Source organism: Bombina bombina, chromosome 1 (assembly GCF_027579735.1).
Source record: "Bombina bombina isolate aBomBom1 chromosome 1, aBomBom1.pri, whole genome shotgun sequence".
In the NCBI taxonomy this organism is placed as follows: Eukaryota; Metazoa; Chordata; class Amphibia; order Anura; family Bombinatoridae; genus Bombina; species Bombina bombina.
Genome location: NC_069499.1, coordinates 156,525,670 through 156,536,651, shown reverse-complemented (window position 1 = coordinate 156,536,651; position 10,982 = coordinate 156,525,670). Strand labels below are relative to the sequence as shown.

At 36.4% G+C, this 10,982-nt stretch overlaps 1 protein-coding gene across 1 annotated transcript in view; it reads right to left on the bottom strand.

Moving 5' to 3' along the window:
- Positions 1-3,476: 3,476 nt before the first annotated feature.
- The window catches only part of FUT8 (fucosyltransferase 8), a 678,563-nt gene continuing 671,057 nt past the window's right edge, over positions 3,477-10,982 (bottom strand). Inside the window, exon 11 of the mRNA XM_053697682.1 lies at positions 3,477-4,550. Within this exon, the coding sequence (XP_053553657.1) occupies positions 4,236-4,550 (315 nt within the window). The 3' untranslated portion in view covers positions 3,477-4,235. The remainder of the gene's footprint in view (positions 4,551-10,982) is intronic.

Genomic DNA, 10,982 nt, shown 5'->3' with positions numbered 1-10,982 from the left:
GAGGCGGATTAGGGGTTAATACATTTATTATAGTAGCGCTCAGGTCCGCTCGGCAGATTAGGGGTTAATAAGTGTAGGAAGGTGGCGGCGACTTTGAGGGGGCAGATTAGGGGTTAATAAATATAATATAGGGGTCGGCGATGTTAGGGGTACATAGGGATAACGTAGGTGGCGGCGATTTGCGGTCGGAAGATTAGGGGTTAATTATTGTAAGTAGTTGGCGGCGACGTTGTGGGGGGCAGGTTAGGGGTTAATAAATATAATATAGGGGTCGGCGGGGTTAGGGGCAGCAGATTAGGGGTACATAAATATAACGTAGGTGGCGGTCGGCAGATTAGGGGTTAAAAATTTTAATCGAGTGGCGGCGGTGTGGGGGGAACTCGGTTTAGGGGTACATAGGTAGTTTATGGGTGTTAGTGTACTTTAGGGTACAGTAGTTAAGAGCTTTATGAACCGGCGTTAGCCAGAAAGCTCTTAACTCCTGCTATTTTCAGGCGGCTGGAATTTTGTCGTTAGAGCTCTAACGCTCACTTCAGAAACGACTCTAAATACCAGCGTTAGAAAGATCCCATTGAAAATATAGGCTACGCAAATGGCGTAGGGGGATCTGCGGTATGGAAAAGTCGCGGCTGTAAAGTGAGCGTTAGACCCTTTAATCACTGACTCCAAATACCAGCGGGCGGCCAAAACCAGCGTTAGGAGCCTCTAACGCTGGTTTTGACGGCTACCGCCGAACTCCAAATCTAGGCCTTAGAGAGGAACTGGGCTTCAATATGCTTAGAAGCGCCTATCACTGAAGAAATCAAGCACATCATGTTTCATCTCCCCCTAAGGAGGCAAAGTTTTTAAAGTGAGGTGGGAGGTGTATTTATAGGCATTTGAAGTTTGGGAAACTTTGCCCCCTCCTGGTAGGAATGTATATCCCATTAGTAACTAGCTTGTGGACTCTTGTCACCTATATTAAAGAAAAGAGCATTTTAACAAATGATAAATGCTGTTCCTAAGCTAAACATTTTAATATTTTTGTGGCAGCTTGTCCCTACCCACAAATTACGCTGTGGGAGCTGCCAGTGTCATCATATGAGCAAGTATAATGGATTAGCAGCTGTGCATAACATGCTTTCTTTCAATGTAAACTTAAAGAGAAAATTTGGCAGGCAAGTAGCTGGTTTTTCAAACAGTTACACAAATACCCTTTTAAATAGGCTGATCTCTCTCCCCCAATATAAGTAACTATTCTATATTGAAGAAGCCATTGCTCACTTATGGAACAACTATATATATATATATATATATATATATATATATATATACAGTTGTGCTCATAAGTTTTCATACCCAGGCAGAATTTATGATTTCTTGTCCATTTTTCAGAGAATATGAAAAACTGTTCTTTCACTCATGGTTAGTGTTTGGCTGAAGCCATTTATTATCAATCAACCGTGTTTACTCTTTTTAAATCATAATGACAAGAGAAACTACCCAAATCACCCTGATCAAAAGTTTACATACCCCAGTTCTTTATACCGTGTTTTTCCCCCTTTGACATTAATGACAGCTTGAAGTATTTTGTGGTATTTGTGGATGAGGCTCTTTATCTTCTCAGATGGTAAAGCTGCCCATTCTTCCTGGCAAAAAGCCTCCAGTTTCTGTAAATTCTTGGGCTGTCTTGCATGAACTGCACGTTTGAGATCTCCCCAGAGTGGCTCAATGATATTGAGGTCAGGAGACTGAGATGGCCACTCCAGAACCTTCACTTTATTCTGCTGTAGCCAATGACAGGTCGACTTGACCTTGTGTTTAGGATCATTGTCATATTGGAATGTCCAAGTACGTCCCATGCGCAGCTTCCGGGCTGATGAATGCAAATTTTCCTCCAGGATTTTCTTGATAGCATACTGCATTCATCTTGCCATCAATTCTGACCAAATTTCCTGTGCCTTTGTAGCTCACACATCCCCAAAACATCAGCGATCCACCTCTGTGTTTCACAGTAGGTATGGTGTACCTTTCATCATAGGCCTTGTTGACTTCTCTCCAAATGTAGCGTTTATGGTTGTGGACAAAAAGATCAATTTTAGTCTCATCACTCCAAATGATTTTGTGCCAGAAGGTTTGAGGCTTGTCTCTGTGCTGTTTGGCGTATTGTAAGCGGGATACTTTGTGGCATTTGCGTAGTAATGGCTTTCCGCTGGCGACTCGACCATGCAGCCCATCTTTCTTTAAGTGCCTCCTTATTGTGCATCTTGAAACAGCCACACCACATGTTTTCAGAGAGTCCTTTATTTCACCTGAAGTTATTTGTGGGTTTTTCTTTGCATCCTGAACAATTTTCCTGGCAGTTGTGGATGAAATTTTAGTTGGTCTACCTGACCGTGGTTTGGTTTCAACAGAACGCCTCATTTTCCACTTCTTGATTAGAGTTTGAACACTGCTGATTGGCATTCTCAATTTCTTGGATATCTTTTTATATCCCTTTCCTGTTTTATACAGTTCAACTACCTTTCCCGCAGATCCTTTGACAATTCTTTTGCTTTCCACATGACTCAGAATCCAGAAACGTCAGTGCAGCACTGGATGAAAGATGCAAGGGTCTGTCAGGAGTCCAGAAACTCATTGACCTTTTATACACACAATAATTACAAGCAAAACTCCTTTGTGTCAACTTGTGTGCATGTTATCAGGCCAAAATCACCAGGGTATGTAAACTTTTGATGAGGGTAATTTGGGTAGTTTCTGATGTCATTATGATTTAAAAAGAGTAAACAAAGTTGAATGATTTTAAATGGCTTCAGCCAAACACTAACCATGAGTGAAAGAAAAGTCTTTGAGTTATCATTCATATTCTCTGAAAAATGGCCAAGAAATCATAAATTCTGCCAGGGTATGTAAACTTATGACCACAACTGTATATATATATATATATATATATATATCATATTGAACACTTCAATAACCATGTGAAAACTTGTACAGGTACAAATCCCCAAATATGTAATTCCAAAATCCAAACTTATTCTGAAATCCAAATCCAAACTTATTCTGAAATCCAAACTTTATAATTAAGCAGAATGATCAAAAATTATAATTTTTTTCTCAGACTATTGGTCGCAATCTTCTCTGCCTATGTCTCTGGTTTAATTTTTGTGTTCTAAAATCCAAATAATAGTATATATTTATTTAAAACAACTAATGCCTTTCTGATTATAATACTGTACTATCTTTCTGATGGTACTATGTATACAAAAGTATTGTAATTATATAAAACTACCTTTAAATTGCATGTATAAGCTAAAATATGAAATGTAAATATTGCCTAAATAACATAAGATAATGCTGTTTACAAATATACCAAAATCCAAACCTTTCCAAGTCCCAAACAGTTAAGTTAAAAGGGTTTTCTACCTGTATCTGTATGAAAAAAAGGGTTATACCTGTAGCATGTTATTTACAGAATTTACTCAACAGTCTGCAGATATATTTCCAACTTTTTTTTGTATTTAATTGTTTGTTATCAAGGACAATGCCAATAAACACATGTAAGAATCAGTTTGTGGAGTGTGAGCTTGTAAAAAAGAAAAAAAAAAAAGAAAAAAAAAAAGAAAAAAGGAGAAACAAAGATATCATAACAAACAGCGAATGGTTTCTTATTTTTCTGATGAGTCATTGATTAACTAACAATGATGCAACATTAAATCAAGGGAACTATTTGGAAAAATTATTAAGTGAAATAATCTAACTTCATTTGGATTCACTCACTGGAGTTTCCAGCAGTCAGAATGCTAATTAAAGACAAACTGCACAGTACATTAAGTCGTACCTGGCTCTTGTTTACAGGTAACCCATCAGCCACAGGCACAATTTAAAATTTTGAACATATAAAATATTTTCATGTCACTCTAATTGCACAACATGGCAGTGATAAGTCTGAGGGTGGCTGTCATTTAATGGCAGAAGGAGAGCACCATGCTCTATTAACCAGCAAGAGCGACAGATTGAGGAGAGAAAGTCCTCTCAACAGATTTTGTATTAATGAATTAACTGTAAAATAGCAGTTCTCTGAAGCTGTTCAAGGAATATTCATTTTCATTTGTTTTAAAATTCCTTTTGTCAAGTTTAAAATAAAACCATTTTTATATTTTTTAAACATAAATTAAAATGGAATATGTCTCCCTTCTGGTTTTTGTATTTCACTTATAGTTGGCACATATATAGCTCAAGAAATTGTTGTCCATCTATTCTGCTTCTTGATATGTTGGATATTTTATAGTCTCAATTTTTTCTTTTACTTTGTAAGAGGGGTAGAGACCGGTCCTTCCTAGTTTGCGGTTGATGCCCTTAGAATAACCATCCCAATGGTTTCCTGCCACCCCAATGATGTCCCCAGGTTCAAGGGGAATTTCGTCAGCGTTCCGTGGGTGGTGGGGATAAATTGCAATCTGATTATGAGCATTCTGTCCTCCAAAATAATAAATATCATCCAAGGAGCGAAAATATGTTGAGGCATCTGGGTGAAGTGTCTGCATGATTTCATAAGCAACGCGACAGACCTTGAAGAGGAAAATAAAAAAGGACAAACGTGTTTGTGAAAGTGTAGATTAAAAATACATTTTCTTAGCAGATTTTATATTCTAATGGTTTGATACATAGAATATGTTTGAATAACTGACACATCAACATACTCAAGTTTTTAATTGAATTTCCCCTACAGTGGTAAATATAACCTACGCACCGTTTTATTGCAACTTTTTATTTTTTTCATTAGAGGAACACTCAAGTCAAAATTAAACTTTCATTACTCAGACTGAGCATGTGCAAGATTCACAGAATATACGTATATGCATTAGCTGATGGCTGTCACATGATGTAGTGGGAAGGGAAATTAGAACTAACTTGTCTTAGAAAGAAATCTACTACTCATATGAAAATCAAACTAAATACTTTTGCATTGTCTTTTTATTATGCATTTACTGGTTATGCTATTCTACTATGTTTAGTGTCCCTTTAAATATACCTATGGAATAGCTTTAAAGGGACATTATTTTGCTGTGGCTAATCAGGGCCTGATAAAAATGTGTTCCTGCGCTGATCTAAGCAATCACTACTCATAATGTTTCACCTTCAAATAACCAAAGCATTTTTAACTCAGCAAGTATGAACTCGAGTTTTTTAGGTGGAGTGGAAATTGCGTGTGCATAAAATTTGTATTCAGATAGAATTTGATAAACAAAACCAGTATGCATTAATAAATCCCAGTAGCAAACGGTATTGTATTAACCAACCCAGTACTAAAAGGACAGTAAAGTCAAAATTAAACTTTCATGATTTTGATAGAGCATGCAAATTAAAACAACTTTGCAAATGTCGTCTATTATCAAATTTGCTTTGTTCTTTTGGTATTTTTTATTGAAGACTAAACCTTAATAGGCTGATAGAAGCTTAGGAGTGTGCAGGTGTCTATAGCAGTCTATGGCTGAAGTGTTTGTGACTATATTACATGCAAACACTGCTGCCAGATGGCTTAAGACACATGCACGCTCCAGAGCTCACCTAGGATTACTCTTTTAGAAAGGATACCAAAAGAACTAAGCAAAATTGATAAAATAAGTAAATTGGAAAGTTGTTTAAAATTCATGCTCTATCGATCAATTTAAGTTTAAAAATATTTGGACTTTACTGTCCCTTTAAATAAAACCCTAAAACAGTTAAAATGAGTGAACGTTCTAAAGTTTGCCTATATTTATTGAAGCTAATAAAAAAAGAAGAAAAAAAAAAGTATTCATTATCATAATCTCAGTGTGGTATACCAAAGCATGACACATACAACTAAGTTTGATAGGATACAGAATTCCTCTCTAATAACCTTTCACAGCTGCCATAAAACATTTTAGTTTTTTGTGTATAGTTACCTGAAACAACACAAATGTGACAGGGTGTTAAGGAACACTGTCTTGTGCTCTTTGATGCAGCAAATATACTGCACAATTATTTATTTTTAGTTTGCTACATCAGCATAATGAGCAGAACATCTCTTCACTTAGATTTTCATTCTTTTTAAGCTTGAATAAAGTTGAAGCACAACAGATGGGCTAAAAAAAAATGCCACATGTAATTTAAGTACATTACTTTATACTTAAAATGATTGTAAAAAATAAAATAAAAAAAGATTTTATATATATATATATATATATATATATTAGGGCTGCACGATTAATCGTCGCAATTTTAAAACCGCGAGAGTCGAGATTTTTTCCTAAATAAAAAAATCCTCAAAAGTGGCTGTAAATGCATTGATTTATTTGCGATTTCTTGCAAACCAGCTCCATCTAGTGGTTGCTTTTAGCACACATTTGCAAAATGGTTGTTTTACTTTCACTTTTTACTTTCACTTTCTGTTCTCAAAAGCAGCCTATCAATCTAGAAATCTAAAAGCAGAGCCCATGCAGGAATGAAGAGGAGAGAAAGCCACTTACTTATATTTCCCCTAGGGACGTCTGTAGTCTGAAACTTAGGGTATGTAAACATTATGGAACCTCCCACAGAATCTCCTGCTCTTGGCAGGGCTCATTTTCAGTTAAATTAAAATGTTTAAAAAAAGAAGGAAAAAAATATAATATATATATATATATATATATATATATATATATCTATCTGTGTGCAACTGTGTATGTGAGTGTATATTATATGTGTGTGTGTGTGTGTGTGTGTGTGTGTGTGTGTGTGTGTGTGTGTATGTATGTATGTATGTATGTATGTATATGTATATATATATATATGTATGTATATATATATATATATATATATATATATATATATATATATGTATGTATGTATATGTATATATATATATATGTATGTATATATATATATATATATAAATATAATTGTGTGTGTATGCGGCTTACAATGCTTCATTTGTTAATCATACCACTGTCTATTTTAACTATTTTGTGGTTTGTATTTTTATGCTCCAAGAGTATATTGGACATTGAGAAATATGTACATTAAGATTCTGTAGTGTTAAATAAACTTTAGAATGCAAAATGAAGGTGTTATAGTCGTTTATAAGAAAATTGCGATTTTTTTTTCCCATATTAACCAGCCCTAATATATATATATATATATATATATATATATATATATATATATATATATATATATATATATATATATATATATATATAAAAATCTAGTCCTTACTTTAAACTGCAGTGAGAGAGGAAATCAGTTGGTGGAAATGCAGCAATTAGGATAGAAAGATTGACTGATTATTTGAGAGAGGATTAGCAATACAACATTTGTTAACAGTCTGTGTTTGGGCTGCCTTGCATAAAAAGGATTAACAAAGCAAAGGGCACATAAAAACACAACATAAAATTCAAGGAAAATAATTATTGTATACAAAAGCATAGGGAGAAGTTAAATCCAGGAAATCAAGTCTCTTATTTCACTTCAATTTGTTTTAATATTATATGGAACAAGAAAGAAAAGAGCATAATCCTTCCAAGATTATGTTTAACCTCTTAGTGACCAGACACTTTTTCAATTTTCTTACCGGGACCAGGGCTATTTTTACATTTCTGTGGTGTTTGCGTTTAGTTGTAACTTTCCTCTTACTCATTTACTGTACCCACACATATTATATAATTTTTTTCTCGCCATTAAATGGACTTTCTAAAGTTTCCATTATTTTCATCATATCTTATAATTTACTATAAAAAAAATATAAAATATGATGAAAAAATTGAAAAAAACCCCCACACTTTTTCTAACTTTGACCCCCAAAATCTGTTACACATCTACAACCACCAAAAAACACCCATGCTAAATAGTTTCTAAATTTTGTCCTGAGTTTAGAAATACCCAATGTTTACATGTTCTTTGCTTTTTTTTTTGCAAGTTATAGGGCAATAAGTACAAGTAGCACTTTGCTATTTCCAACCCATTTTTTCCCAACATTTGCATAAGGTACATTGTAACACTAATATCTGTCAGGAATCCCTGAATAACCCTTTACATGTATAGATTTTTTTTAGTAGACAACCCAAAGTATTGATCTAGGCCCATTTTGGTATCATTTCACTGCCAAATAAGATCAAATAAAAACGGAATTTATGCTTACCTGATAAATTTCTTTCTTTCCGGATATGGAGAGTCCACAACGTCATTCAATTACTAGTGGGAATATCACTCATGGCCAGCAGGAGGAGGCAAAGAGCACCACAGCAAAGCTGTTAAGTGTCACTCCCCTACCCATAATCCCCAGTCATTTGACTGAAAGGAAATGGAAAAGGAATAACACAAAGGTGTAGAGGTGCCTGAGGTTTAGTAAAAAATAACTGTTGTGGGGTTGTGGACTCTCCATATCCGGAAAGAAAGACATTAATCAGGTAAGCATAAATTCCATTTTCTTTCCTAAGATATGGAGAGTCCACAACGCCATTCAATTACTAGTGGGAACCAAAACCCAAGATAGAGGACACAGAATGAACAGGGAGGAAGAACAAAACAGGCAGACCTAAACAGAAGGCACCACCGTTCGAAGAACCCTTCTCACAAAAAAAGAGGCCTCAGCTGAGGCAAAAGTATCAAATTTGAAAAAAGTATGCCGAGAGGACCAAGTTACAGCCTTGCAAATCTGTTCCACAGAAGCTTCATTTTTGAAAGCCCAAGAAGAGGAGACAGCCCTAGTGCAATGAGCTGTAATTCTCTCAGGAGGCTGCTGTCCAGCAGTCTCAAAAGCAAAACGAATTATACTTCTCAACCAGAGAGAAAGAGAAGTAGCAGTAGCCTTTGACCCTTATGCTTTCCAGAGAAACAAACAAACAGGGCAGAAGACTGGCGAAAATCCTTAGTCGCCTGTAGGTAAAATTTTAGAGCATGCACAACATCCAAGTTGTGCAACAAACATTCTTTATGAGAAGAAGGATTGGGACAGAGAGAAGGAACAACAATTTCCTGATTAATATTTCTATTCAAAACCACTTTAGGAAGAAACCCCAAATTTAGTACGAAGAATCGCCCTATCTGCATGAAAGATAAGGTAAGGCGAATCACACTGCAAAGCCGAGAGTTCGGAAACTATCCGAGCAGAAGAGATAGCAATAAGAAACAAAACCTTCCAAGATAGCAACTTAATATCTATGGAATGCATTAGCTCAAACGGAGCCTGCTGCAAAACTTTAGGAACAAGATTAAGGCTCCAAGCAGGTTTAAACACAGGCCTGATTCTGACCAGGGCCTGAAAAAACATCTGCCAGATGCTTGTGATGATGAAAGCTGACCTTTCAGAGAACTGACTGACAACCTATTCTCCAGACCTTCCTGGAGAAAAGACAAAATTCTAGGAATCCTGACCCTACTCCAAGAGTAGCCCTTAGATTCACACCAATAAAGGTATTTACGGCATACCTTATGGTAAATTTTTCAAGTAACAGGCTTGCGAGCCTGGATCATGGTCTGAATGACCGATTCAGAAAATCTACGCTTAGACAGAACTAAGCGTTCAATCTCCAAGCAGTCAAATTACTTTGACGTCCTTTGAGTCTGTTCTTCTTGTCTTGCGGTAGAAAAGACCCTTTTCCACCCGTAATATCAGAAATTATTTCTGCCAGACCAGGTCAGAACATGGTCTTTCCCTTGTAAGGAAGCACCAGAAACTTGGACTTAGAGGTAACATCAGCTGACCAAATTTTTGCCACAATGCCTTGCGGGCTAGGACAGTGAAACCAGACATCTTGGCTCCCAGTCGAATAACTTGCATGTTAGCATCAGAATTAAAGGAATTGGCTCGTTTGAGAGCCTTAATCCTATCTTGTATCTCCTCCAATGGAGTCTCTACTAAAATTCAGACAAGGCGTTGCACCAATAAGATTCCGCAATTGCTACTGCGGCAATACAAACTGCAGGTTGCCATTGAAGACCTTGATGAACATACATCTTCTTCAAATAAGCTTCCAGCTTTTTGTCCATGGGATCCTTAAAGGAGCAGCTATCCTCTATAGGGATCGTAGTTCTCTTAGCCAGAGTAGAAAGAGCCCCTTCTATTTTAGGCACCGTGCATCACAAATCTTTAATGGAGTCAGCAACAGGAAACAACTTTTTAAATATGGGAGATGGGGAGAAAGGAATCCCTGGCTTCTCCCATTCCTGTGAAATAATCTCCGTCACACGGTCTGGGACAGGAAAAACTTCCACAGAGGAAGGAACATCATAGTATTTATTAAGTTTACTAGACTTCTTAGGGTAGACAACGACAGAAGTATCAGAGTCGTCCAAAGTAGCCAATACCTCCTTTAACAGTACACAAAGGTGTTCAAGCTTAAATCTGAAGTTTACTTCTTTAGTATCAGATGAAGGAATAATACTGTCCGAATCGGAGATTTCACCCTTAGAGGCTACTGACGTATCCTCCTCATAAGACTTATAAAGGAAGGGCTACCTGCATAGCAGTAGGTGGAACAGAAACCTTACTATCTGAATGTCTAATTTTCCTCTTGCGTTTTCCCAGCATAGGAAAAGCAGATAATGCCACAGATACCGAAGAAGATACCTGTGCAACAAAATCTGCAGGCAAATAAACTCCTCCAGGAGGCTGAGAGGAATTGCAGGGCACTGCATGTGATGCCATAGAGGCTTGGGATGTTTGAGGAGAAAGCTGTGGCATTGCCTGAACAGCATCATCCTGAGGGACATTGGGCTCAGCAGGCAACAATTTATCTTTAAATTGAAATGTTCTAACTAAGCATGCAGCACAGAATTGCATAGGCAAAACAATCTGTGCCTCTAGGCATAACAAGCACTTGTCAAAAGACAGAGTCTTCCATGTCCATAATACTAAAAAAAATAAAAAAAAAAAATTGTAGAATTTTTTTAAATACACTGTCACTTTAGGAATTTTTAATACCACAGCCACTTAACGTTATGCAAAAATTATTTAAAATAATAAACTAATCAGGCCCCCTACACCTCAGACAGGCTGA